Source organism: Brienomyrus brachyistius, chromosome 25, assembly GCF_023856365.1.
Source record: "Brienomyrus brachyistius isolate T26 chromosome 25, BBRACH_0.4, whole genome shotgun sequence".
NCBI classification, from domain to species: Eukaryota; Metazoa; Chordata; class Actinopteri; order Osteoglossiformes; family Mormyridae; genus Brienomyrus; species Brienomyrus brachyistius.
This window is the reverse complement of record NC_064557.1, coordinates 12,532,944-12,560,372: the sequence shown is the minus strand read 5'-3', so window position 1 is coordinate 12,560,372 and position 27,429 is coordinate 12,532,944. Positions and strand designations below refer to the sequence as shown.

The 27,429-nt window shown below is 45.3% G+C and overlaps 3 protein-coding genes across 10 annotated transcripts in view; all 3 read right to left on the bottom strand.

Moving 5' to 3' along the window:
• Positions 1-277: 277 nt before the first annotated feature.
• Positions 278-15,435, bottom strand: LOC125720690 (E3 ubiquitin-protein ligase DTX4-like). Of its 5 annotated transcripts, none has more exons than XM_048996434.1 (10): positions 14,895-15,434; positions 14,682-14,737; positions 13,498-13,712; positions 10,023-11,115; positions 5,913-5,974; positions 5,265-5,426; positions 5,006-5,067; positions 4,594-4,914; positions 3,121-3,210; positions 278-2,695 (listed from the first exon to the last, which is right to left on the bottom strand). In XM_048996434.1, the coding sequence occupies exons 3-10, from the start codon at positions 13,703-13,705 to the stop codon at positions 2,465-2,467; spliced, it is 2,229 nt and encodes a 742-aa protein (XP_048852391.1). In that variant the 5' UTR covers positions 13,706-13,712; positions 14,682-14,737; positions 14,895-15,434; the 3' UTR covers positions 278-2,464. The 5 variants fall into 5 exon arrangements, with proteins under 5 accessions (XP_048852391.1, XP_048852392.1, XP_048852393.1 ...); XM_048996435.1 differs by lacking the exon at positions 14,682-14,737 and having other exon boundaries at positions 10,023-10,912; positions 11,003-11,115; XM_048996436.1 differs by lacking the exon at positions 14,682-14,737 and having other exon boundaries at positions 13,498-13,637; positions 14,895-15,435.
• A 2,897-nt stretch (positions 15,436-18,332) lies between these two features.
• The window catches only part of LOC125720607 (uncharacterized), a 58,092-nt gene continuing 48,995 nt past the window's right edge, over positions 18,333-27,429 (bottom strand). The window contains exon 5 of one of the 3 annotated variants that reach the window (XR_007385520.1): positions 18,333-18,934. The gene's annotated coding sequence lies outside the window, so the exon portion shown is untranslated. Of the gene's footprint in view, positions 23,149-27,429 lie in introns of all 3 variants that reach the window. The other 2 variants (XM_048996188.1, XM_048996190.1) reach the window with 2 other exon arrangements.
• The window catches only part of LOC125720610 (uncharacterized), a 26,959-nt gene continuing 20,367 nt past the window's right edge, over positions 20,838-27,429 (bottom strand). For both annotated transcript variants that reach the window (XM_048996250.1, XM_048996249.1), the window contains exons 2-5: positions 26,937-27,036; positions 25,219-25,545; positions 24,702-25,013; positions 20,838-23,510 (exon numbers count right to left, since the gene is read on the bottom strand). In XM_048996250.1, coding sequence (XP_048852207.1) covers positions 23,182-23,510; positions 24,702-25,013; positions 25,219-25,545; positions 26,937-26,985 — 1,017 coding nt within the window. In that variant the 5' untranslated portion in view covers positions 26,986-27,036 and the 3' untranslated portion in view covers positions 20,838-23,181. The remainder of the gene's footprint in view (positions 23,511-24,701; positions 25,014-25,218; positions 25,546-26,936; positions 27,037-27,429) is intronic.

Sequence of the window (27,429 nt, the reverse complement as noted above, 5' to 3'; positions counted from 1 at the left end):
GGCCTATATAAATCTACTGATTTTGTAACTCCCGTGGTTTTAAGGAATGCCCCGCAACAATCAAACTTTGTACACAGACTCAATAGCTGATTAAAAGCACTAAAACAACTGCTGAATCAAAGCACAAATATGTCACCGCCTCATCCTTTCTTTCTATGCCTTCAAAAGCAGAGTAGCTGGTGGGTTAGGGTGTGTTGCGATACATTACAAAATGCGCTCAGCAATCAGGCTCGAAACGCGAGCGGTTTTAATACACAAACAAAAGAGGACACCAGGACGGAATTCGAATTGTTTAATGAATATTTCATCGTTATTTACACTGTTTTCTATTTTGTTCATTTTCATTGTATATCAATTAAAACATTCTCGTATATAACCGATTTCTGAAAAGTAAATGCACTAATCACGAATTGTACCTTTAAACTTAACGTAAAAAGAGACATACACGCAACTGCTTTGTACACGATGTATACACAAGTCATACATTTACGATCATATGATTTAAAAACAAAATGACCAATAACTGTATAAAACCAGGCACAAAATGGAAAGGAGAGTAAATACTGGAAAATACGAAAACGCACTGAAGTCACATGAAAAAAAAAATAGACACCTTATTTTGTAATTATGATTTACTATCTCAGGAAAATATTTTGTATTTACGAGGTAGTAATTCATAATTACAATAGAAGGTATCCAAATTCTTTCCCGCAACTTCTTCCTGATAATTACAGGATACTTTCTCGTAATTAGGAGATAGTGGGCCTAAATCATAATTACGAAATAACGTGTATATATTTTTATACCGTTTGAATTCAATGCGCTTTCGCAGTAACGGTAAGAGAAGAAATTTTCAAGAGCAACTTTCAGGGAAAAAAAATACAAGTTTACAAAAACTGGGGGCAGCGCTAGGTTGCTCCTTAGTACTTAAAAAAGTTCTTAAATCAGTGTACATACGCGCAATACATAACGAAATCGATTTATATGTACATATTATGCATGTGCACGCATACACACACAGGTAACAGTACATGTTTATAAGCAGGTCATTCATTGACCCAACGTGGAGACCGGACAGACGGCCAAAGGTGCGCGGAAGACTGGGCAGGGGCTGTCGGGGCAACTCAATCCAAGGGGCAGCGGCGCACTCGCCGTTTTTACTGCAGCTCAAAACCAGACAGGCTATGAATTAGTCAAATGCTGACATACACAAGCAGCTGCCACTTTATTAGTTACACCTAGCTAGTACAGGACAGCTTTAGGAGTAGAAAAGATGTACATTCAGGAAAGCCGTTCTGCAGACAACTGTTGCACTGACCTGCTATATTTATTTTATATTTTTGCAGTTTCAGCTTTTGTAGTTTTACCAAGTATGGCAATTCCCCTCTGATATTATCAGTCTGAGCTACATGTATGTAACTGAAGCAGCACGCTTAGATACCCGCTATATTATACGGTGAAACTCCTGATGCTGCTTGTGTGCTGCATGTTGTTTAATTGCGTTAATGAGGTGTCCCTAATAAACTAGCCACGAGCGCATGCGCAAGCGGAGAACCGCTACGAACCTGACGGGGTGTGTTTGGTTAATAGAGTTTCCTATGACGTGCTATTTAAATCGCCAATTTTCTCTGAAAAATGATGTCTCAATGTCCCACGATTCCGCCTACTACAGTTACTACCTCTGGCAACCTGTCCAATCCTACATTTTTTAAAAACAGCATTTCGCTTCTCACCGTGCCCTACTGCCTGGAACTCTGGCTTGATACGTGAAGCCGTAACTATGTCGTAACTCGCCGGATTAACAAACCCGGTTTCGGTCTAGTCGATATTCTCTATCAGACGAAATTAAATGCTAAGGACACGCGCATCAGACACAAGGCGCTTCACGTGGTATGGGCGATACCGCTTCTGCATAAGCAGACACAAGCACGCCTACTCGGAGACATTTTTAAAGGTTACAAATTAAATGCATCTGAATGTGTTAAAGTACACAAAGACGAATGAACGAAAATGCATTACACATTTAATGCTGTTTTAAATAATCATTAAATTCGATAGTTTAACGGAATGTAGATATGAGTGCCACTAGATGGCATAAAAATCCTGACGTCATGCTGTGCCAGGATAAAAACGGACTCTTCAGGTCACGTGTCTTTTTATGGCACCGCGGATTATTACCCCTTTTGCAGCTGCAGACTACGCAAATTCACATCAGGGTCTAAATAGTGGCAGTGTTAGTGCTCGCTCACCTTCACTCAGCTTCACATTCCATTGCCGTGCACTTTTGCTGGTTAACAGACCTAAGCAGTCTCGTTTTCTGTGTCCAGGTGCTGGCAGAGCTAGTCATTCTGCTTGGTTACACCACCTGATCTTTACCTGCCTCTCTATCACAGAAGTGTTTGTGATATGAGGCACTGGATCCTTTAATGCAGGGCTTCGTCCCTGCTCTTGCTGTGTTCAGGCCTCAGTCGTGAGGCAGACTGTCCTCCTCTGTGATACCCTGGGCTCGCAGCTCCTCCAGCACATTGTCCAGGTGCCCTGGGTCTGGGTATCCGTGGCCAGTCAGGTTGGAGCCAAACTCAGTCTTGTGGTGGATCTCATTCCAGATGACGGTGTCTGACTCGCCAGTGGTGCTGGAGGTTCCCACAGAAAAGAGGAGCCTGCGGTCCCAGGCCACCAGCAGCAGGCGCAGCACCTGATTGGTGGGGTGGGATCGGGGTGGGGGTGCGATGAAGGTGCAAGCCCTCCGTCAAGAACTCATGCACTACTGTGTCACCACTGCTTTAGGGCAGTGTTTCCCAACCCAGTCCTCGGGGAACCCCAGACAGTCCACGTTTTTGCTCCCTCCCAGCTCCCAGCCAATCAGGAACACAGAATACCTGGTACAGGTGCGCTGGGAGCTGAGAGGAAGCAAAAACGTGGACTGTCCGGGGTTCCCCGAGGACTGGGTTGGGAAACACTGCTTTAGGGTACTGACAGCTCTAAACCTCTTAATTGTAGATGAGATACTCTGAACATGGAAATGTTAAAACGCAATAATGCCAGTTACTGAGGGCCGGTGAACAGCATGGTGTCTGAAGAGCTAAGCCCAAGTAGCAGGCCCAGCGTGGCTTTGCGTACCTTACGGCCCTTTTCGCTGTCGGGGAGGTAGCAGTGTCGAGGAAAGCCTCTGGCAGTGAAGGGCTTGCCTGGGTTTGGGTGCTCAGGGCCCTAAATGAGAGAGAGACAGGAAGTTGGACTGAGGACCTGGGTCAAAGTTAGAATGGTCCAGTTAGAGGAGTGTGCAAACTGGTGTGCTGCAGCCTGCAGAGTCCAGGTGTGTAGAATAGGAGTGTAAAGTCTCAGGGTGTCTAGTAGGTGTGTTAATTCTAGGTGTGTTGCAGGTGCGTAAAGTCTATGTGTGTGTTATAGGTGTCTAAAATGTACATGTGTGGTATAGGAGTATAATAATAATGATAATCATCATCATCATCATCATCATCTTTAGCTATACAGAACCCTTCATGCATTAAATGCAGCCCAAAGGGCTTTACACTAAAAATAAGGGAAAAAGAAACAAGCAACTAAACAGGGTAAATAAATGTAAGATGATGGTATAAAAGAACAAAATATACAAATTAGAATAAATAATAAGATGATATATAGAAGTAAAAACAAAATAGAAAATTTGAATAAGACATTTGTGCATAAAACAGAATCATATAAAAAGAATATAGGGACACAAAAGTACTAAATATTAAAAGCCAGGGTAATTAAATATGATTTTAAAAGTTTATTTAAAACAGATAAAGTTCCTCATCCTGTCTAATTGCTACTGGTACTGTGTTCCACAGTGTGGGTGCATAATGACTAAAAGCTGCCCCCCCCCCCCCATTCCTTTGTAACTCTTCAAACGTGGAGAATCGTAGAAACTGAAGATCTAAGAGCCCGAGGGGAGGATAGACAGATAAAAGATCAGTAATGTGAGATGGTGCAAAGCCAATAAGTGCTTTATAAGTGAGTAAAAGAATTTGAAAATCTATTCTAAAACACACGGGCAGCCAATGAAGTTCATGCAAGAGGGGTGTACCGTGATCAGATCTCTTTGCTTTCAGAAGTGTTCTAGCTGCTGCGTTTTTCAATAATCTATAATATGTCAATAGTGCTCTTTGGTAGGCCAGTAATCAAGGCGAGAAGTAGTAAAAGCATGCGTCAACTTTCCAGCATCTTTCAATGATATAGAAGGTGTGACTTTAGTGGAAAAAGTCTGTCTTGGTCACATATTGATATGGCTTCTAAAATTCAAATCACAATCCACAGTTATACCAAGATTTCGAACATGAGGTTTAGTCTGGGTGACTAAGCTACCAAGCCTCGATTTAACCTTCTCTCTCATTCCCTGGGGGCCTATACTAATCACCTCTGTGAACTTGTTATAGGCGTGTGAAGTCTAAGCGTATGTTACAGGTGTGTAAAATGTATGTATGTATGTTATAGGAGCGTACAGTCTACATGTGTGTTTTATAGGTCTGCAAAGTGTGTTATTGGTGTGGGTGAAGCGCAGGTGTTTTTACTTTGTAGTAGCCCATGGTGGCCAGTGTGAGCACATGGTACCTGGATGCCAGGCGGGATGGTGTAAATGATGCGGATGGTCCTGCAGTCGGGGTGCCCGGGCAGCGAGTGGGGGATGACGTGGTACTCCATCTTTCCGGGCGGCTGGCTCCCAGTCTTCACGCCATAGATGGTCTTGCAGGTGGGACACTGCAGGCTACCATCGCGGTTGCCGTTGTTATACATGGCGACCAGGCACTGCAGGTGGTACTGGTGTCCACACTGTGCCAGACGGCCGACCGATTCGCCCCGTGAAACACCTCCCACGCTGGGGCCCTTGTAACCCGAGGGGCCACCTAGTGGCTCCATGCAGATGGTGCAATCCTGTGACAACGGGATGGTAAATGAGTAATACAAACTATTAGTCAATAATGGGGCGGGGGGGGGGGACTTAGAGAATCACAGGGAGTCTTACCTCCTCAGGGGGGTTACGGACCTTCTGCAGATACTTCTTTACCACCTCTTCTGGAGTTCTACCTGAGAGCGAGTGAGACCTTAATCGTTTCTTTCACTGTTTCTCACAGACAGCCTTTAAAAGGTTGTTCTACAGTTAAATGGAAGGATATATATGTCCATGAATAGGCTCTAGAGTCTATGAACAGGTACTAATGGCTCTGAGCAGGTACTGCAGCGTCTGAGCGGCTCACAGCATCTGTGAGCAGCTCCTGCCTTACTCTTTCGGGCCTGCTTCTTGCTGGTCTTTCGGCAACAGTGTCCCAGTCCTGGAATGGGCTTGATGTCACTCTTGCTGACAGGGGGTGGATGCAGGACAAGTTTGGGGGGCCGGGTCAGACATACGGGGAGACCTGCTGCGCTCATCAGGATACCTGTAATGCCTGACAGGGACAGGAGGAGGAAGAGGAGCCGAGCAGCAAGACGCTACATACACAGAACCAGAGCTACCGAGCAGCTAGAGTGCCTGTCTGTCTGCTGTGTTAGTGATTAAATGCTCGCTAAGTAAATTAGTAAAATTAGTGCTGGTGTGAGCTACTAACTCATATACATTTACCTAAACTTTTCAGACGACTTGGCAATAAAGGAGGGAGGGCTGAAATACCCACCTACAACCCCTACTGCCTTCTTAAACAACTCAGAAACTTCCCCCCTCCATGACTTCTGAATGTCTCTGACTTTATCTAGATTTATCTGTGGCTCTGTCTGTCTCTCTGCCTGTCTGGCTCTGCCTCTGGCTCTGTCTGTCTCTCTGCCTGTCTGGCTCTGCCTCTGGCTCTGTCTGTCTCTCTGACGTTCTCTGGCTCTGCCTCTGGCTCTGTCTGTCTCTCTGACGTTCTCTGGCTCTGAGTCTCTCTGTCTACTCTTACCTGCCAGGGCTGGGTGTACGGGGCTGGAACCATTAAGATTCTTCACTGGGACAGTGGGGACCCTGAAAAAGCAGCAGACATGAAAAAGCAGCATGACGTATGCAGCATAGGGCAGAGAGATAGCTGTAAGCACAGCTCTTCGCAGATTACACACTTTACAATGCTTCACACCCACGCGTTCTGACGTCTAGTCTTCTGGGACACAGTCATGCAGAAACGCCGCAGCTGCACGCTATTCCCCACGGCACTGGCTGCAGGGGACTGACGCAGACGCATTCAAAGCACAGAAATGCCTGTCGTGCATGCACTACCAGACGAGCTTCTGGGGCAGTCATACTCAGTGGAAGCTCTCGGTTACACTAAAAGCCAAATGTGTGGAATGAGGCGCCGTTCTGCCACCCTGTTTCCCTCCCGGCTCACCGCCCCCAGTGCTCACCCAAGCGGAGGCCGCGGCACCCCTGGGGGGGGGCGGATTACCTCCGGTCACGGGTGTGGCAGCTGGGGGGGGTGTGATGAGCTCCTTCAGACACACAGGCACACAAAGGGGGAGCCCATTTCCTCTGTTCTGGTTTATTCTATTTAAAACATAAGCATTCACACCCCGACTGTGGATTCAATAATAACAATATCATCTAATTTAAGCTCCTTGCCGATTTCCCAATCCAGTGAGACTAACTATCCCAGATAATCAGCGTTCCTCAAGCATCAAAGCTGAGTTTCCTGTGAGAGCAAGAAATTAACACCAGTCCTCATTTAGGAAGCCGGCCTCGGACTTGACTGCTGACTAACTCACACTGTAACCAAGTTCAAGGTGACTTTCATATTAAAGCACATTTCTCACAATCGCAGTTGAAACAAAGTACTGTACAATCGAAATAATAAAAACCCAAACACTTAAAGTATCAGAGACGATAGTCAGCTCCTATTCTGAGTTAAAACCCAAGGAATAAAAATGAGTTTTTAAGCAAACTTTAAACATGGAGAGTGTTGGCACCCAGTGAATATGCAGGGGCAGCTCATTCCACAGTTTCACAGCTAAAACCGCAAATGATCTCCACCGATCTCCCCTACGCCTTATCTTGGATTTTGGAACCATAACCAATCTTAATGCCCTTGATGGGATATATGGCCTTAAAAGGTCCAAGAGATAAGCCATTTAGTGATTTATATAAACATTAATATTTTTGAAATCAGTCCTAAAGCGCACTGGAAGCCAGTGCAGAGAGGGAAATATAGGAGAAATATAACCACACTTTCGTGTTGTTGTTAGTATTCGGCTGCTGCATTCTGGGCCAGTTGTACACTTGAAATGGAGGTCTGGCTGAACATGGCTGCACACGTGCGGTTAAGGGGTGCCCCCAAGGTGCCGAAAGGGGGAAGTGACAAGGAGACAGAGAGACGTATGGCCAGTAAATGTCAGAGGCAAGAGTGAGAAAGCACGCTTCCTCCAGGAATTCACTCAGCAGAAAGAACTTAAATAAAATGTGATCTTTACACCTTAACCTAGAATATGGAAATGCAAGGAAATCTCATTCAGGAATAGGGGGTTTCACCTCAGTGGGAGCAAATTATGAAACACTAAGCTCTAAATTTGTTTTGGACCACCGCACCATCTGCTGGTACACTGCTGCATTGCACTGAGCACTTCTCCAACGACACTGGAAAAACAAAGGAGTTGCCATGGGAACGAAGTGTTGGTGGTTGGAGTGTCAGCACCGGGACATCTTGCTCTGAATGATCTGAAGGGTTCGTTACCATGGACACGGCTTGCAGAGTCTCCAGCGCGTGCTTTCTGGGTAGCAGTCCACGTCAGCACACAGAGAGCAGTGTGGAAATTAGCTGATATTTCAGTGGCTCTGTCATCAGTCGTTATTCTCTAACCGGCTTTGCGTGAACTTCAGGAATGTGCAGAATCTCTGTTGTACAAGGTTGGACATTTTAGTGCTCTCCCGAGAGAGACCCCTGACCTGTGATACATCAGAGCAAAAGGCTGCAGTCTCACACAGCTTACTATGGACCTGAGAATCTTAATCCGCACAGCCCCACCTGTACTCTAAATATGCACACCTAAAACTGAATTTTTTATTTTAACTGACCCACCTTCAAATGATGTGAATATCATTAAAATATTTTTGCTTGACTCATGACAGGGGACCCATCAGCCTGCGCATCACTGACGTGCACATCATGAAAGAGAATTATGGGGCACCCCCACATGTACACAGACACTCAGAACATTCCCAGATTCACAGGGAAACTGAACCAGAAAACACAAATGAGTGCAGCTGCAGAGAAACAAAGTTTATAAGATGGTGAGCAAGTGACTAGCAGGATAAAGGGACCCCAGTAACAGGTCAGCTAGGCTCCTGAGCAGCTCTGGTAACGTTTACCAGATATAGTAAGTGTGGCCTCAAATGGTCAGACTCTGCCCCCTAGTGGCAGGAAGCGGGCTCGCCAAAAAAGCCTCTTTATTGAGTGGCTTGTCACTGAACCCTTTTCCAGCTGGTTGCACACATCCTGCATTTCTACCCTCCATCTCACTGCACTCCCACACATGCAGTCCCTCCTGCTGCCTCGTGAAGTCTGTCAATGTTTACATCCATCCATCATCTAGCTGCTTATCGTGATCAGGAGAGGCGTGGAGCATAGAGAACAAGCCTGGGGCACACGCTGGGTGGAATGCTGGTCCATCACATGGTGCATACACACACACATACACACACTCACACACATGCACATTATCTTTGTAGGGACTCTCCATTCATTTTTATGGGGATAACTCTAATCCCAACATGCCACCCTTAACCCCAACCCAGCACTGACCGTAACTATCAGTAACCAAACTAAATACCAGACTTTTGGCATTTTTCGCTTTTTGAGTGCAGCCACAGATTTTCATAACACTGACTTTCCTCTTGCGAAAAAATGCTCCCCGCAATGTACCACACATACACAAAGACACACATACAGACACACACACACAGACACGCACACACACCCCTAGCTGCCGCTCCCAGCCTCGCTGTGTGGCACCCAGACGCCCCCTTGGTCTTGGCCTTTGTGTTTATTCGGATGGCTGCCTGTATGGCTCAGGCCCAGCGACCTCTCAGGAGCCCGACTCCCCCCCCCATCCAGCTCCCAAGGCTCCCACTCTCACACATGCCTGGAGATGGATTCAGAAAGGCCCTGACAACAGCCACCACCCCACAGAGGCCCCCTACCCCTGCATGCCGCTCTGTGCAGGAAGGCTGCTTTGTGCCACTAATGTGAGCAGGCCCCAAAGCTGGTCAAAGGTTGCCATGGAGACGAGGCCTGTGCACATAATGTGCAAAAAGGCCCCCGGGAAAAAAAGAGGCCTGGGAACCGGGGAGAGGGCAGTTTGGGGGGGGGGGGGGGGCAGGGTGTAAGTCAGCCAAGGGTGTTCAAAGAGATGGGGGGCACTACTGACTCTATTGGATGCCACCCTGATGCTCAGTGGAACTCTAGTGGATGACTGATTTTAAGTTCACTAATGCAGCATACCACAGTCACCAGCATGGCACCTTGCTAACTACTCCCATAGCACAGAGTAACATATCAGATTAACATTTCGCAACAGCTTTTGGTCTCCTTTCACTACGCCATGGGGCGTCTATTTTACAACACGTAATTTAAAATCCAGACTTGTTCAAATGTAACATTATATCACACACATGACAAGTATCTCTCTGTCTTTAATCCTGTTCACCAACAATCAGCCACAGGTCTAATCCTCTCCTGAATGGTCATGTTACCTGCTCTGTTTTAGTTAAACCAACGGTAACTGTTACTGAACAATCTTCCAGCCCATACAAGACTGCAACACCTTGACGACAGAAATGAAGAATGTGCGCAGAGCACTGTGAAGATGTACAGGAGCATGACACCCCCGACAACCATCGGGGAGGGAATAAGAATGAGGAACAGGTGTGCTGAACAATGATACATTTTAAGAGACATGACTCAGCACTTCTTATTACACTAGGCAACTTTATCACTACAGCAACAACAGCATCGGTTGCTATGGCAGCTTGAGCCTCAGTAGGAAGGCGGCACTGTTACTATGGTGACGGCGTCAGCGAAGCCACTTACCCGGAGGCGATGAGGGCACGGGACTGCGCCATGGCGATGCGGTGCAGGGTGGGCCGGCTGAGACCCGCCAGGCTGGACCGGGCGGGCAGCGGTGCGGTGCAAGCGGCAGAGGAAGCTGTGGGCCTCTGGGCAGGAGGGGGGCCAGCTGGCAAAGAGGAGAGGGATGATGCCGTTGCCGTGGGGATGAGGGAAGCACTGGGGAGCAAGGTGGTGGTGACACTGTTGGTGGCGGATGAGGGGTTTGATGCAGGCGGTGCGGACGAGATGGGCGGTGGGGGTGGTGGTGGGGGAAGCGGCGGCTGGTGCGGGTGGCTGGGAGGGAGCAGCGGCGGGGGCAGTGATGGGAGAGGGGGAGGTGGGGTTCGGGCGGAGGACAGAGACAGCAGAGGGGGTGCAGGGCCCAGCAGGGAAAGCGACTGGGCATAAGTGGCAGGGCTCCTGTGTGCCGAGAGTGAGCGGCTCAGGGACAGGGGATGTGGCAGTGTGTGCGAGTAGGAGATGGAGTTGGGGGAGGCCGAGGAGGTAGACAAGCGTCCCCCCAGGGTCAGTTTAGGGCTCGGGGGCTTTGTCTGCGCTGGTCGCCGGCCCAGCGTATGTGCCATGGCGCTGGCCTTGACGCTTAGGACCAGCATGCACTGCGGGCAGGCACAGGGCTGGCTCAGGCTGCTGAGGGACGACACGGACAGGGAGCCACCAGCGAAGGCTGCCCCGCCGCTCCCACTCACTGCCGTCGCTCCCACGCTGACAAGCCCGCCGGCTGAGGCACCGCCCCCAGGGGAGCTTGCCCCCCAGGCCTTGGGTAACGGCCCGGACACCAACGGGTAGGCCAAGTCCGAGCGCCTCTGGATGCGCCGTCGCCGGTTCGTCTGCCGGTTGATCTGGGTCATGCTCTGGAAGTCGATGAGGTAACAGAAGCCGAGTGGCGCCAAGTCAAGCCAGGGCTGCTGGCGGTCCCGCGCCGCCTGGATGGCGATGCCCACCTCCGTGTCGTAGGCCGTCCAGGAGCCCGAGTCGTTCTCCCACTCCCAGAGCCAGCCCTGGCCTGGAGCAGAGGCGGGGTCATAGAAGCTGCGGCGCACGGGGCGCAGGGTGCCTGCGGGGGACAGGTGTACTTATACTGGGTGCTGTAGTACAGTGTGGGTACTGAACACTTCAGAAAGTTAATGTAGTACTGAGAGGGAGGGTTAATACAGTAAGTGCAGATACAGTGACTGAACACTACTGCACATTAACATTGTACTGAGACAGGGGGGTTAATACAGCACAATACAGACAGCGATTGAACACTGCTGAACATTAACACTGCACAGTTAATACAATACAGTACAGATAAGGTGATCGCAAACATTCTGACAGAACAGAGTATGTATGGGGCCTCACAGCTAGACCTACTTTCTCCTCAGCATTGCTTTCTGAGATAAAGCTCCACATTCTGCTCTTTCATTGTGATTTTCAACTTGTGTGTGAAACATGCCATGAAGATCCCCACCCCACTGCGTCTGACATAACTGAGCCCAGAAGGCCTTCTGTTTCCCTCACAGGCTCTCCTCTCCTGCTCCCTAGCTGGACTCCTACCCTCTCTGTACTTTTTTCCCCTCTGCAGAATTCCTTGGAAAAGCCTTTCCTCCACACCTCATCTGCATGAACCCAAAAATTAGGAGCGGACGGAGATTGGCTCTCCCAGTCCCCCCAAGCTTTGCACTTTGACCCCACTGATAGTCCGGCTTTGTATGTTGTGTCTGAGTATGTGTCCCAACACGGCTGGAGAAACTGTAATCAAAAAGGTGATACTCATGCAGCATAGTGAAGGGTAACGCAGTGAAGGGCAGTATAGTGAACAGCAACATAGTGAAGGGTAGCGTAGTGAAGCGCAGCGTAATGAACACCAGGGTACTGAAGGGCAGCACAGTGAAGGGCAGTATATTGAACAGTAACATAGTGGAGGGTAGTATAGTGAAGGGTAATATTGAACACAGCAACACACTGAAGGCCAGTGTAATGAACACCAGGGTACTGAAGGGCAGCGTACGGAAGGGCAGTATAGTGAATAGCAACATAGTGAAGGGTAGCATAGTGAAGGGTAACATAGAGAACAGCAACGCACTGAAGGGCAGCGTAATGAACACCAGGGTACTGAAGGGCAGTATAGTGAACTAGTATCTTTCCCATATTGCATGGACACAGCCAGTTAGCTGTTTGTTATACAGCATGCTAGCTGATTCTCATTCTCAAATCTGAGACACTGAGCAATGACCACAAATTAGCAATACATCATAGATATTAGAATACAACAGGCATCCGACAGTCATTTAAGTGCTATTGTAACACCATCTAGCTCAGCCAAAGTCTGAGATTTAGCTAGAAATCACTCTTGCTACAAAGACAGACTAAAGACTCAAATATGGACTCCTGATTTCGAAGGGGTTTCATTCTGTGGGACACAGCCTGGGCCCCGAGGGTACAGTCACCGCTGGGGAGGAAGCCTTCAATCAACGTGTCCCCTAAAGCCGCTCTTGCAAGGGCCATATGGACCAATCCAGGATCCCTGACCTAACAGTACAGCTCCTATTTTTATGATCCTTGGACCTTGTCCAGTTGGCTCTAATCAACGTGAACTCAGCAGCATCAGCTGTGGGAAGCCACCTAACTCCAGCCAAATAGAACTGTGTGTGTAAACATGCCAGAGGCTCCCATGTGCATCGCATCATGTGATCTATCATGGGATCTGTGGGAAGCCACCAAACTCCAGCCAAACAGAATTGTGTGTGTAAACATGCCAGAGGTTCCCATGTGCATTGCATCATGCGATGTCTACGTAGCCTTTGCAGGCTGCGTCCTTCTAAATATCAGAGCAATAAATCTTGGAATATGTTGGGCTGCAAAGGATCCATTGCGTAGGTTCTCCGCGACTCTGCAAAAGGAGGACACATTTCTAGACCGCATTTGAAGGAGACTTCGAAGCGGGACGGCCTTGTCACACTGCTGTGACGCATTCAGTCTTCTAATGCAGCCTTAGAAGGATGCAGCCCCTGAATTGGGGCACAGCCACTGTATAAACATGTCAGAGGCTCCTTTGTGCATCATGTCACGTGATCTATCATGTGATCTGTGGAAAGCCACCTAACTCTGGCCAAATGAGACTGCAACTGAGTATGTAAACATGCCACAGGCCCTCATGTGCTTTGTGTCACTTGATCTTTCATCCCTTAACATGACAAATAGCCTTTTAAAATCTCCTGTCTGCCACACTGAAATTCCTCAGGTTATTTTAAAAAAAAAACCAAACAATGCATTCCCCCTCTAAAACTGTAGAAAACTGTTTGTTTATATTAGATAATCAGAACCCATGAAAAGACCGTTATCTTTAGCTGTTTAATACTTCTTTAATGCTATTTTTCTCAGAGAGATTAGAATCTTGCAGAGCTGTCAGGAGATTAACCAAACAGGCAAGCAAACAGCGGCACTGCTGACTTACCTGTGTCTTGCCTGAACTGGTGCATGGAGTGGAGATCTATGATGTAAGGCGAGAGGCGGGTGTCCACTTGGCCCAAGACGACGCTGCCGGTGCGAGGGTCGCTCCGCATCACCGCTTCGATGTGGTGGCACACGGCGGGGCTGTAGGGTCGCCAGCGCCCGTGTTCGTTTAACCATTCCCACACCACCACTGCGGACGCCAACAGCATTTTCCCGCTGCCGACATACAGTCGTCGTTACTTATGTTTTTTCCGAATTTATGCTCAGCCCGGGTAGACAAACCTCTCCCTTTTACAGCATACAAAAACAACTACACAAAAAAATGCAAATATAGCAAATTTCATAACAGCCTAAGCAGGGCGCTAAACTGAGCACTACGCAAAACGATTGCATACGCTTTAAACTGCATTATGAAAGTGGAGGAATACAGCACACACTGGTTACCAGAACAAGCAATAATGGAAAACGACTATGGTGTTGGGAAATATACGGTATTGTGTTTTAGATGCTATTCTGTACCATTTACGGCCTACAAAACTAATGGTAGGTGCTGTCGCGTGATGCACGGTCTCCGTCTATTGACTCCTAGTTAAAAATACACGCAATCAGAAATGCATAAAGGTGCATTTTGAGGGGAGCATCTTTGTATTACTTTGACATGTCGGCCGTTGTAACAAAAAAAACATCGTAATTGTGACACTCGTAGCCAAGACGTTCGCAACCACTACCCAGATTTCGTCACAACCTTCAGGGATCAGTGACAGAAACGGGTTTAACTGGTTAGGCGAAATATCACGGCTGCGTAAATCCGGCGAAATAATGTCAGGAGCTGGAAAGGCAGTGGCCACCCGCATTCATCACCAGTGCTTTTGGTTACATTCTTGCAGACAATGCGGAATTAGAAGTCCTTATCTACATCTCGGATTCCCACCACCATCTATCGCATCATTTGCCACTTCCCGTGTAATGCGAGTTTAATGCAGGCCACGGTATGCATTAGCAATATAACGATACATCCATACGTCAAATATATCTTAATCCTTATTTCCAAGAAAAAATACACTATTTCTTTTTATTTCCCACACCGGGATCGGACGACAGTAGAGTGACAGACAAAACTTGTACAAATAGCGATGTAATATCGAATGGATATGATTAATTTTTTAAAAATTATGTCTCTGGCACCTTTATATTCACTGGTCGTTCGAAACACAGCAATGAATGTGGGATTCGGTTTAACCCTTAAAAAGGAACAGGGACATATATACATGTTATTCGGTGCTCTTTTGCTTCGAAACAGCCGTATAACGTAAATTTTATTCTGAGAAAAAGCCTGCAAATATGCAAAGGCGGATGCACAATGTCTAATCGTCTATAAAGACAATTAAGTATATTCACCAGTTGCTCTGGGTCTTCGTTGTCAAAACGGATTGCAGCGTCTGCGATCAAAGCCGAAACTGCGGGTGCAATTACTCTGTAATATTTTCTGTTTGTCCGTCTTGCTGCCCCATGGGGATCCGTTGCACTTTCACAACCAACTAAGGCGTCGAATGAAACAAAAATCACGACAAAAGAGAAAAGATCTAAGTAGAGGTATTCATTTCTGTGGCGTATTTTCGCATGGAAAACGAATCTGTTTCCTTCGTGACTTCATCAAAATGGCACCAGGAGCCGCCGAAAAAAGCACCGTTTTTCGGTACATAGCTGGCGTCATGCCTTGACGGTTTGACTTATTTAATCTCTTATTCGAAGTTTATTATCGACAGCCCTTTAATCGGTGCACACTAGGCGCGTCGGTGGGAGAAAAGCCAGAGCTGTGAGGGTAGGCGTAAGTCTGTGGCGGCTCTGCCCACAGACATGCTTTACACACACAATTTAGACCCCCGTAACCCAGACCCCAGTACCGCTGACTGTGGCAGTACATTTCTGAAGGTTCTGCCCACACACACACACCTTAGCCACACAAATCAGACCCAGACCACAGTGTTACGGTTTGGGACGAACACAGTTTCACAACTGAGTTAAGACCATGAATCTTTGCATAGAACACTCTTGCGTTATTGTGACATTTCATCCATCCAAGCTTCTGCCGTACCGCTCATCCATAACAGAACCTGTAGTCCATTTCATTAGGCACTATGAATGGGATTCCAGTCCACACACTCTGGGCAATGTAGAAGCGCCAGATTCCTTAACCATATTGTTTGGACTGTGTTAGGAAACCAGACTAGAAGACATACATTTACAATCCAGTATTGGATAAATGGTTGGATGATGGGCTGGATGGATGGATTGAAATTTAGCAAATTCTCTATGATGGTGAATTTTCAATCTATTTCGTAAAGATGTATTTAACTGAGTGTAGAATAAATAAATTTGCCTCATGTGCGAACGTATTTCATAAACTAATGAACTACACTTCTGTCTTACTGGCTGGAGTAATCCTCAGATCATAGGTTAACAGTCGAACTTGAGATGCGTGTTAGTCTTTGTGGTAGAATGATACTGCCATCTAGTGGTTCCTTTAGATTTCAGCACACGAAACACCAATTAGATTTTTTTCAGTTGCATCCCATCTTTAATAATTGCGTATCCAGTAAAGTTTCGGGATGAGCTGGTTCCAGCAAGCACAGCGTATGAAACGGAAGGAGGGGGTTTTGCACGGCATGGGATTCCTGAACAACACCGTGTGTACAAATAGCCATATCCTATTTGTAATTTATACAGACCAAAATTTTTAATCTCACAAATGTTTAGTTCCAGAGATCAGGCTTCGTAAACCTTGGCTGCGGATGGTCTGTTCCGTTTTGTGTTTCGGGGTTTTTCTTCTCTCATGGTTATTACCCGGAAATAGCAATTGATTTTCACGGCGCCCGGTCCCACGTGGCTTATTCCGCATCTTCTAAATCGCAGTTGTGTGCTCACGTTTTCAGGTTTCCCTTGAGACTTTTTATGTTTAAGACAGTAAACTGAAAAGTGCTTCCCCTAGGTTCTTTTGGATTCCCAGTGAAATTAGCTACCTAATAGCAGAAAGAAATACTAGAAACTTAGGGAAAACTCCGCTGACGTTTCGCCAGCGATGTGTTTGACGTGGTCCTATTAGGGTGGCATTAAAGCCGCTAAACCGAAGGGCCACGCCAGTACTTCTCGGAAAACAAAGCAGCTTCACCCCAGACCTTTTTCTATAGCAGCTTCAGGACACGCATAGTTTCTGAATTTAAGCCCAACTGTTGGCCTTTAACAAGGCTTATATATTCTATTAAGCTTATACGGTATAATTAAAATAATGAATAAAAAGACACCCAGCTTGAGGCTCGAATCCGCGGCTCTGATGTGGTACAGAAATATTTAACTACTACTGGAAAGGTAGGTCTGCGCACGTAAGTAGGTCTACGATTTTATTGTCTATACATTTAAACAAAGTGCTGCCTCTACTGCGTTTTCAGCGACCATTGTTATGACATTACTATTGTTGTCATAATTTAAAGAGAAAGCCTTTCTCGTAGTTTGAATTTTTACAATAACCAGAATATGTTTTCGCATTTTGGCCAGTGTTGAACGCTAAACAATAATACAACATACACAATAATATAAACAATAATAAAGCAATAATATCAAAGTGGAGAACTTGGCGTGTCAGTCTGGTAAATACCGCTACGTTTAACGCAGAAATTCCCTGTGTTCCATATGAATTCTTTACGCTTCAGTGATTCAAAGGAAAAAGGATTACGTAATGGTCATTACGTACAGCTTTGCAACATGCGTTCCCCTAGTAAAAATGCATCAAAGGCCAGTGGTTTCACAGGTGGTTTTCGGAGTGCCTATATATCTGTCTACAGGTGTACATTTAATGGCTTTGGCCAGCTGTTGTTCTTACAGTTGCCACAAAAACAAATCTGATTTGTGTGCAATTAGAGTAATCTTTTTACTGATGGTAAATTGACGTACCCCAATCTGATTTGCTAACTTTTGGCCATTCTGGGAAAACCCTCCAAGGACCAGCTACTGCTGGGTTCTGTGTTCTGTGGGGAAGGGGAGAGACGTCACCCTGTCCTGGTACAGAGGGACTGAGACACTGAACCAAACCAGCAGCCCTGCCCTCAGCACCAGCCTGTCTCTCCCCCAGGAGATCGAGGAGGACAGTCCTGCCTACAGCTGTGTGGCCACCAACCCAGTCAGACTAAGACTCAAAATTGAGTTGTTAGAAAATACTGTAAGACCTAAATATATGGAACTGGGCTGCAAATGGTCTAGTGAAATTGCTAGATGTCATATTGCAGAAAAGCTCTGTCATATCCCTGAGCCTTAACTGTCCAAGTATAAACATGGAAACACATACGACCTCTTAGCTGTGATGCAGTGTACGTGCAGTGAGAGCCCCCACCCCCACCTCACACTGACTGGTATCCATCCTTCCATTCTTCTGTCAGTCCATCTGTTTTCTGCATCTGCTTGTCCTGCATGGGTCTGGAACCTGTCCTGGGAGCTACAGGCAGAAGGCAGGGAACAACCCAGTACGGGACACCAACCCATCGCAGGGCACACTGACATACCAGTCACTCACACACTCATACTTATGGACAATTTTGTAACTCCAATCAGCGTTAGCATATTTTTTGGATGGGGGGGGGGGCAAATCAGAGTACCCTGAGCAAGCCTCATGATAGCTCCACACACCGACTCAAACCCTGGTCCCAGAGGTCTGAGGTAACAGCACTAACCACTGTACCACTGTTTATAATTTAGTTTATAATACTCACCATTTTGTTTCTTGCCCTGCTTGGGTTTGCAGTGCAGGCAAAATATCCAGTCACATAAAAATCACACCAGCATTAATACAGTAGTTTCCCTCTTATTTCTCAATCACATTAAGAATGTCAATGTCAGTTTATTTATGTAGCACATTTGAAACAGCAGAAGTGCTGTAACCAAAGTGCTTCACAAAAAACCATAGAAAAACAAAGTAAAATTACTAGCAATAAGTAATCAAATCTCCTCTCATCTCAAATAAGTCTAAAACAAAATACAGTTAATAATGTTGACGTAAATACAAAAGAGAAAAGAAACATGAATATCAGCGATCACAAAAAGCAAGAGAATAAAAATATGTCTTTAATCTGGACTTAAATATGTGAACTGAAGGAGACTCCTTAATAAGTTGTGGTAAGAAGTTCCACAGTCGTGGTGCAGCAGCTGCAAAAGCCCCTTCTGCCCTTGTTTAACATTTGGTACGGGGTTCAATAAGAGACACCTGAGCAGAAGGTCTTAGATTTCTGGATGGCTGGTACAGAACACATAAATCAGACAAATGTTACAAAACCACAGGACTAGCCGAAGATTCTCCATATTAATGCTGAGACAATGAAAGTATGGCTGTAACAATGTTTACACCCAAGGTAACACTGACTTCCCTCAGACTAGCTTTGTCTCTTTAGAACCTGAGGCTATATATCACAGTACAGATGTAGCCACTTGAATTTTCCCGTTTCCATGATGGGGCCTTGGCTGGTCCTTGGCTGGCCCCTGCTGGGTCCTGGGTGGGACCTTGACTATAATGAGATCCCCCACGATGATGTAACGAACAAGGGGGGCCGGCATGATCCACCCCTTGCCTCTCTCTGTGTAAAGTACTTGCAATGATTTATCCATCCACCAGGGAGAGCAGTGATTATGAAAGCTGAAGTGACTTACCTGAAATTAGGTATTGTAACTTCACTGCAAAATATGAAAATCTAAGCAAGTATAATTTTCTTATATTCAGACAAAATTCCAGTTTCATTAATGAACTCACTACACTGCAATAAATGGCCTGTGAAATTTAAGAAATAGTTTCTGTTGTGAGGCAAAGATGGCCTAAAACTAGCAAAATGTGTCTTTAGTCAGTTTATTGATGAAATTAGAATTTTGTATTTTACTTCACCCTTTGGAGATGAGGCGGACCCATGATGTGTGCAGTATAATAATTACAGACCTAAACAAAGTAATAAGATTGATATTGTCAAGCAATGAGGGACAGTGTGGTATATGACAATTAAACAGATTTGAAGCCCATCGAGCTTGTTTGGCACATGATGAAATACTTCATCTGCAAGCAAGAGGAGAGTGACCCAAGATGTGTGCAACACACTAAACAAAGTGAAAAGGTTGATCGTGGAGAATAAAGGTGGACAGAGTAAAACCATATGGTTCTATACTGTGCTTGAATAAAACAGACACATTCCTTAGTGTGTTCTGTCTTTCTGTCTGGCTAACAGTCTGAAAGGCTGCTGATGGCTGAATATTCACGGGTGGAGGTGGGGGGCAGTCACAATGACGTGTGAATGTGTCATTAACTTCTCTGCTTGGCCACAATGAAAAGAGATATTTTTGCAGGGGATCAAGGTGAGGTTGTTTTCTTAACCTAAGAACACTGAACTAATGGTTAAGCAGGGTGGTGGTAGTATCATGCTGTTTTGCTGACAGTACTTTACATCACTACATTGCACAAAGAGGATGGAATGATGAAGTAGCACTAGATAGATAGATTGGGAATTTTTTGTCATAGTACCAGACTCAAAAAGAGGAACATAAAAGAAACATAGCATAATAAGTATTTACTGTAACCCTTTGGAGTCTGAGGCCTCTCACCCACTTTCAAAGTAGTCTGACATGCCTTGACATTTTACAGTTTTTCTGTACATATCCTAAAATCTCCTCTCCTTTAATCAAACCAAAGCTAAACTCACAAAAAAATTAAAACACTACCAGTCAAAATAGTTGTTGGCATGTAAATTAAAAACTGTAAGACTATAATAATAAAAAAAAAGTTTGGTTGTCTACCAAAAATATTTGTATACTGTACCGTTATGACTGATAACTAATATGTAACGTTTGCTGTATTCAGTATTCCAGAAAAGTTACTGTAAAGGACAAAGCCAAAAAACAAATGAGGCATATTACAGTAAAATGTTGTGCAACTGCCAAGCCAGAGTCACGGAAAGAATCCTCTGTCTGACCCATTTGTACCTTGACGTCGAAATTCAGTTCCTATTCACCTATGGCACATATTCTATGTTCTAGTCACTCTTTGGCTTCTTCAGATGTTTAGAAATGTGTGTGAACAGTTTTGAGTCATTGTGTTTAAATGACTACTGTGTGCTGGCTGCGCTTAACCTCTGCGGCCTGTGTTTTCTATTTTGCATCAAAGTTCACCATAGCGCAAAATGTGTTTTGATGAAAGAGAATGCGTTTCGAGTTTTGCAAAAAGGGTGACGGAGATCTGCAAATTGTGTCTAACTAGGTGAGCATGGTTTAAAGTTTTGCCAAGTGACTGATTCAATAAATGACTTTTGGCAATTGGCATGCAGTTTTGTTCCCAAAATGATTTTTAATATTTCAGCAATTCAGAAAAACTGTAAAATATTTCACTTATCTAAACAACATTTATCCCAAAGTGCTGTAAATGCTTTTATTCAGCACAAACTCAGCACCAATAATCTGAGATCATTTTGAATGTGATTATTCTTTTTGTTAAAATCTACTTTAAACAAAAACCTATTTTCAGTGGTGCTGACAAAATGTAAAAAAATCACATTATAAACATTTCTAGCCAAGACTTTTGAGCTCTGAAGCTTATAGACATAGGGGCTGGCTACACAAAGGTGAATGAGACATTCAAAGAATTGTATGAGGTTTGATTACTAAAGTGCTACAACTTTGAAGTGACTTTGGAGTCACCACACCTTTGCATACTGTCAATGGCCCATCAGTCTGGAATGTTTGTCACTGCTCCTCACACTAATCAGTTTGGAAAGGCAGTGTGAATTTTACAGTTTTCTTCAATTGCTAAGACAGATACTGCAATACTGAAGTTGCTTTCTCAAAACTCTTCCAGTCACCACAACATTAGCTTATGTGGGCTAAACTGTTAAGCATTATGCTTTGCTTTCATACAAAATGCAATCAATAACTAAATGATTCAAAAGTCATGGATTCCTGTCTCATTCACATTACATTTTCAGAGGCCATTTTGCACATAAGTACATACTGACCCTAAAACTGCTAGTAAAACAGTCCAAACTGAAATGTCATTTTGCTAAATTACTATCAAGACCCTTTCTAAAATAGATTGTAAAAACCACATAAAATAAACAAATTATGTCAATTGACACAAGATCAAACAATGAATGCTGTATGCCAAGATATTTATCCAGAGCAATGCCAAGGATGGATCATGTATGTGAAGAGATACATAGTAGAATAGAGAGTAGAATCTGCGGTACTGTTACCAATTGAAAAAAACTGTAAGAAAAGACACAATACTAGCCTTTTTAAAGTTTATAACATGCAACAGATTAATGTCCATCCATCCATCCATTTTCCAAATCGCTTATCCTATTGGGTCGCGGGGGGTCCGGAGCCTATCCCGGAAGCAATGGGCACGAGGCAGGGAATAACCCAGGATTGGTGGCCAGCCCATCGCAGAACAGATTAATGTTGATGTATAAAATGTGCAATTACATTATATTACAGGAATAATACAAAACAATAAATGAATATTAGAACAACAAATTAGTTAGCTATTAGTTGCTGAGCTGTTAGTTAAGTTCTCCTCAAACGAACTTGATGGGCCGAATGGCCTCCTCTCGTTTGTAAATTTCTTATGTTCTTATGTTTTTATGTAAATTGTCACTCCCGATCAGGATGCCAAGCTTCAAAACAGTTGTGGGTTATGCTGAAAAGCCAGGTCTGTGCCAGGAACCCAACTAATTTAAATGAACTAGAAATTCTGCAAAGAAGAGTGGTCAAACATTCAGCCAGAATTATGCCAGAGGCTTGCTAATGGCTACCAAAAGATTCTGGTTGATACCTGTTGTACTTGTGTATGTAAACTTGTGACCACAACTAAAATGTTTTTTTTATGAAAGCGCCATCTCACGGTAACACCCTGCAAGTGAGTAAATGGGCGGGTTTAGACGAGATTTTAGGCACACCCCCAGAAGGAGGGGGGTTACTGCCTTTGGCTGGCTTTTGGCAGGCAGCCAGCAGGCAGCCGGCTTGGAGGGGAAAATTGAGGTGGCTGCATCTGTATGGACCAAGGCACTGGCCCACTTCAAACTGGAAGCATTTCAGTGAAGTTCCTGATGTGGTCCACGTATTTTGGCTCAAGGATGCATGTGGAAATCTGCTGGGTTATCAGGCACTTACAAGACGGTCTCTGGCAGCATGTAAGACTGGGCTTGCCCAGTGTTTCAGAGACAGACTTGGAACATTCTGAGTAAGCAAATATCACCCCCCCGCTTCATCATCCAGAGGAGCATCATTAATGTGGGGCACAGGGGTGCCGCCCACCCTCCAAGTATCTCGAGAGAAACGTACAGTTAAAACTCTTAAAATCAATTAGGTAACACCAATTAATAATGAAATTGATTTTTTTAGCTGAGTATAAGAAAGTTGGGCCTTGCAGCTGGCTTGGAGGGAATACTCATACGATGGCCGGGTAGTCTCTCAGCGGCCATTAAAACCGGTTCCAGTTTGCATTTGGCTAAATTCTGTGTGAATAGCCACACGAAGGGTGAGTAGGTCAGCTGAGGCTGATCTCTGTTTGGTTTGTTCAGATCTCTCATTGGGAGTCAGTGTGGGCTGTCACTCCTGCTCATGGGTGGGGTTTTAGGTCAGCGGTGCCCAAACTTTCTTACAATGAGAGCTAAATACAAAAGTCATCATTCCAGGGCTGAGGGCCGCGCTTGTCTTCGGTGTCTCCGCTCTCACAGACAGGGGCTCTCAGCTGCTCCTCTTCTCCATTCTCCTGCACAGGCTGACCAGGCGCCAGGGACGCCATCTCTCTCGGGGGTTCAGAGTCCTCCGCTGTACTGTGCTGTGAGACTGGCTCCATTTGGGTATGGCAGAACCATCTCTTCACCCCCACCAGCCCCCCCAGCAGCAGCCCCTTCAGCAGGCACCCCACCATCACCCCCAGCAGCAGCACCCCCAGCAGCAGCACCCCCAGCAGCAGCACCCATGGCCTTTTGTTTCCTGCGGAACGAGACACAATTCTTAATTGAAACACACATCACTTTTGACCAAAACAACAATGAAATCAGAAACAAAGGACCCATGTGCCACTATATACGTCACAAATTAGCTTTTTTTGCTCTGTTTGTTTTTGTTTAGAATATTTTGGAGCCTATATGCACCAACCCGTCAAAGAGAAACATAGAAAATGTAAAACCTGGAGGGTCTTCCGTATGACTGACGGTGACAGAGCTGATAGTCTCGTTGGTCTTGTGGTCTATGACTCTGTACACACCACTCTCAAGTGGCATGACTCTACTCTCTGCCTGTCGATCTCCCGTTCCATCGTTCCCCCACTCGTGAACAAGGCGCCGAGATACTTAAACTCCTCCACTTGGGGGAGGACCCCATCCCCAACCCGGAGAGAGCATTCTACCCTTTTCCGGCTGAGGATTTGGAGGTGCTGATTTTCATCCCAGCCGCTTCACACTCGGCTGCGAACTGTCCCAGTGAGAGCTGAAGGTCACGGTCCGATGTAACCAACAGAACCAGATCATAAAAAGCAGTGACCTAATCCTGAGGTCACCAAACCGGACACCCTCAACACCCTGGCTGCGCCTAGAAATTCATTCTCTCCATAAAAACTATGAACAGAATCGGTGACAAAGGGCAGCCCTGACGGAGTCCAACCCTCACCGGAAACGAGTCCGACTTATTGCCGCCCATGCGGACCAGGCTCTGGCACCGGTCATACAGGGACCGAACTGCCCTTAAAAGGGGGCCCGGTACCTCATACTCCCGGAGCACCCCCCACAGGACTCCCCGAGGGACATGGTCGAATGCCTTCTCCAAGTCCACAAAACACATGTAGACTGGTTGGGCAAACTCCCATGAGCCCTCCAAAACCCTACGGAGAGTATAGAGAGTAGCAGTGTGGTTTTCGCCCTGGCCATGGAACAGAGGACAGACACCATGATTCACCTTAAAGCAGCCATGCTGTCAAACAGCCAGTGAGCCTGTATGCGAGGTCAGGTAGAATGTGTGACATTTACAGCTACACTCTAACTCTTTAGTAAACACACCGGTAGCTCAGCCGAGTTACGCAACTGATCAATCTGAGCAGATTTCTTTGAAGCTTATGGAGCTTGTTTCTCTTTGGGTTCCATTTATCTATTTCATTGGATATAAACAAAGTATTAGAGCGTACTGTACCTTCAGTAGTGAGGATGATTTCCTCAGGTTTTACAGTTTTATCAGTGAAGCATTGATAGGTTCCTCGATCTGAATAACGCACTTCAGGGATGGTCAGAGACAGGTCACCATATTTAATCTTGTCTACTGACATGCTACATCTGTTCTCACATCCAGAGCTTTTATTGAACAGCCCAGACTGAAAGTCCAGGACAGTCTCTCCATCTTTCTTCCAGTGAGCAGTATCAACGTTGCTCTTTTGCGTTTTATCCACCTGGACATAACAGGGGAGTGTGGCAGGTTCCCCAAGCTGTGCAGATACCATTGAGGGCACTGTAAGAGACACAAATAGAGACAGAAGTGGCTGAGCAGAAACACTGGCAGCCCAGACAGGATTGCAAAGGGCTGCATTTCACCAAACCGCATTTCTGACAGCAGCGGGAAACAGGAGATGTGCTTAGACATCAAACATCAGCCTCACTCCTCTCTTCAGTAATATTTAGGAAAATGTATCAAAGTCATAAAAACACAAACTTACCAAGGACCTCTAGTTTGACATCACAAATATGTTTTCTCCTCCAGAAGCACATATAAAGATCTCCATCACTGTATTCCACAGGGCTGATTGTGAGGGAGAAGTTTCCAACCCCGATGTCATCCTCGGAGATGCTGACTCTGCCCTTGAACCATTCTCCTGCTGTGAGCTCCCCCTGCTGGTAGTGCGCGACCAGGATGTTTTTCTCAGTCTTCCATTCGACATCATACTCCTGGGGACGAGTGTCCTTGCTTACGGTCCCGTTACAATGTAGGATAACGGTGTGTTTCACATCCACAGTCTGAACAGGTAATTCCGAGCTGCTGCTCACTATAAGGGGACAGACAGAGATATTCGGGCTCGGGGCAGACAGAACATCTGGCAATGCAACATCCTGAATGGTTACAAATACTACTGGTAACTGTAGGTTCAGTATTTTATTATGTTTTACTGCATTTTATTTTCCCCATGGTCTTATACTATTGAATAGGGCTGCATGATATTGAAGAAAATACCACAATATTTGAAAGTTTTGCAATTAATATACAAAGATCCAATTTACCCGAAACAAGCTATAGCCAAATACACTCTATGGGTAAATAAGTTCTATCAGATAATTTGATGATGTTGCCACAAGCCGTGTCATCAGACACAAAGCAGCGCCGACTAACACTTGCTTTTGCTCAAAATTGTCTCTGGAAAACAAAATACCTTCATACAGCAGAAGGCAAATGCCTTTTGGTGACCAGTCAATGCTTGCTTTTCTCCTCCTCATTCATTTTTGTGAAATATCTCACTAATGTGCCACACTATCAGTGAGTGTGACAGCAACGACAAAAATGATTATGATTGGCTGTAAGAGCGCATGCAGAGCTCACGCAGAAGGAGCGGCGCTAAAGTTTAAACTGATTTTTTTTGACACATACTTCCTTACCCTAAAGCAATTGTTAAACATGCAAGGCTTGTTAAGATTTGTTCCTTAGGAATGATAGAGTGGAAATGTTTTAGCACAACTTACTGTGTTAACCCAGCTGACTAACGTAATCTTTGCGAAGTGAAAATTGCATTTGTGTATAACATGCGATGTCAATATTAATACTGCACATTGCACAACTCTAAGAAGAATGATTGTGATGAGTCATTTGCTGTGTATGCAGAGCCTGCATGTCACTTACTAGCAACAAACTACATGTAACCAAAAACCCTTAAATTTGAGTAAATTATATCAGACTCCTCTGGTAGATTAGTCACGGAAAATGAGAAACGTGTGAGTTTTCCTTTTGTATCAAGCAGCTAAAAAACCTGTAGCATGACATGCTTGATTTAATTAGCCTGACTCTGCATGTCCTGCGATGCGATTATTGCGGATGCACACATTGCAATGATGATGCTGAAACGATTTACCATACATCCTATTTATGAAACATTTAATTATTTTTAAATTCATTGTAACTTATACTTCTTAAAATGAACAGAACTAAGAGAATCCTGGGATTCAATTAATCAGAGCACCTGTAATGGTGACAACCTTGAGATCATTATAAAGTTCATATATAGAGATCAAGAAGCTTCCATAATCCAGTGCAAATCACTGCCAGTCAAAGCAATGTCAAACTACAGTGTTTCACAGTCAGAGTGCAGATAAAACTGTTTTACAGTATTCAAAAAACTGAAGAAAAAAAGGTTCATGGTGTCACTGCACACACACAGTCAGTACTCACCATGCAGGATAAGGTGGAGGAACGAGATAAGCAGTGTCCAACGCCCCATCAAGACCGCCAGGCAATCGAGTCATCAGCTCAAATGCAACACAACTGAGGACTGAGAAAGAAATGTAAGAGATAAATGTGATGCCACACATGCAGGCGATGAAAAGCTGTGAATTTGTGGGGACACCGAGGCACTGAGAGGCCTGTTTTTGGGTTAGTCGCCCGAGATATCTGGGATAGGGTGGCTCATCACATCGCAGACGCCCTGTGAGACGGTGCTGCACTGTGTGTGTGTGTGTGTGTGTGTGTGTGTGTGTGTGTGTGTGTTTGCATAGATCACATTTGAGGACCAGATTGTCCCCAAAGCGTAGTAAACCCTGAATTATTTTTTTTTTTTGGGGACATCTTTTGAGGTCCCCATTTGGATAACCTCAGTTTTATAAAAATCTGTGAATGCAATTAAAAAAATAAAAATGGGTTGATTACTTATGGTTAAGGTTAGGGC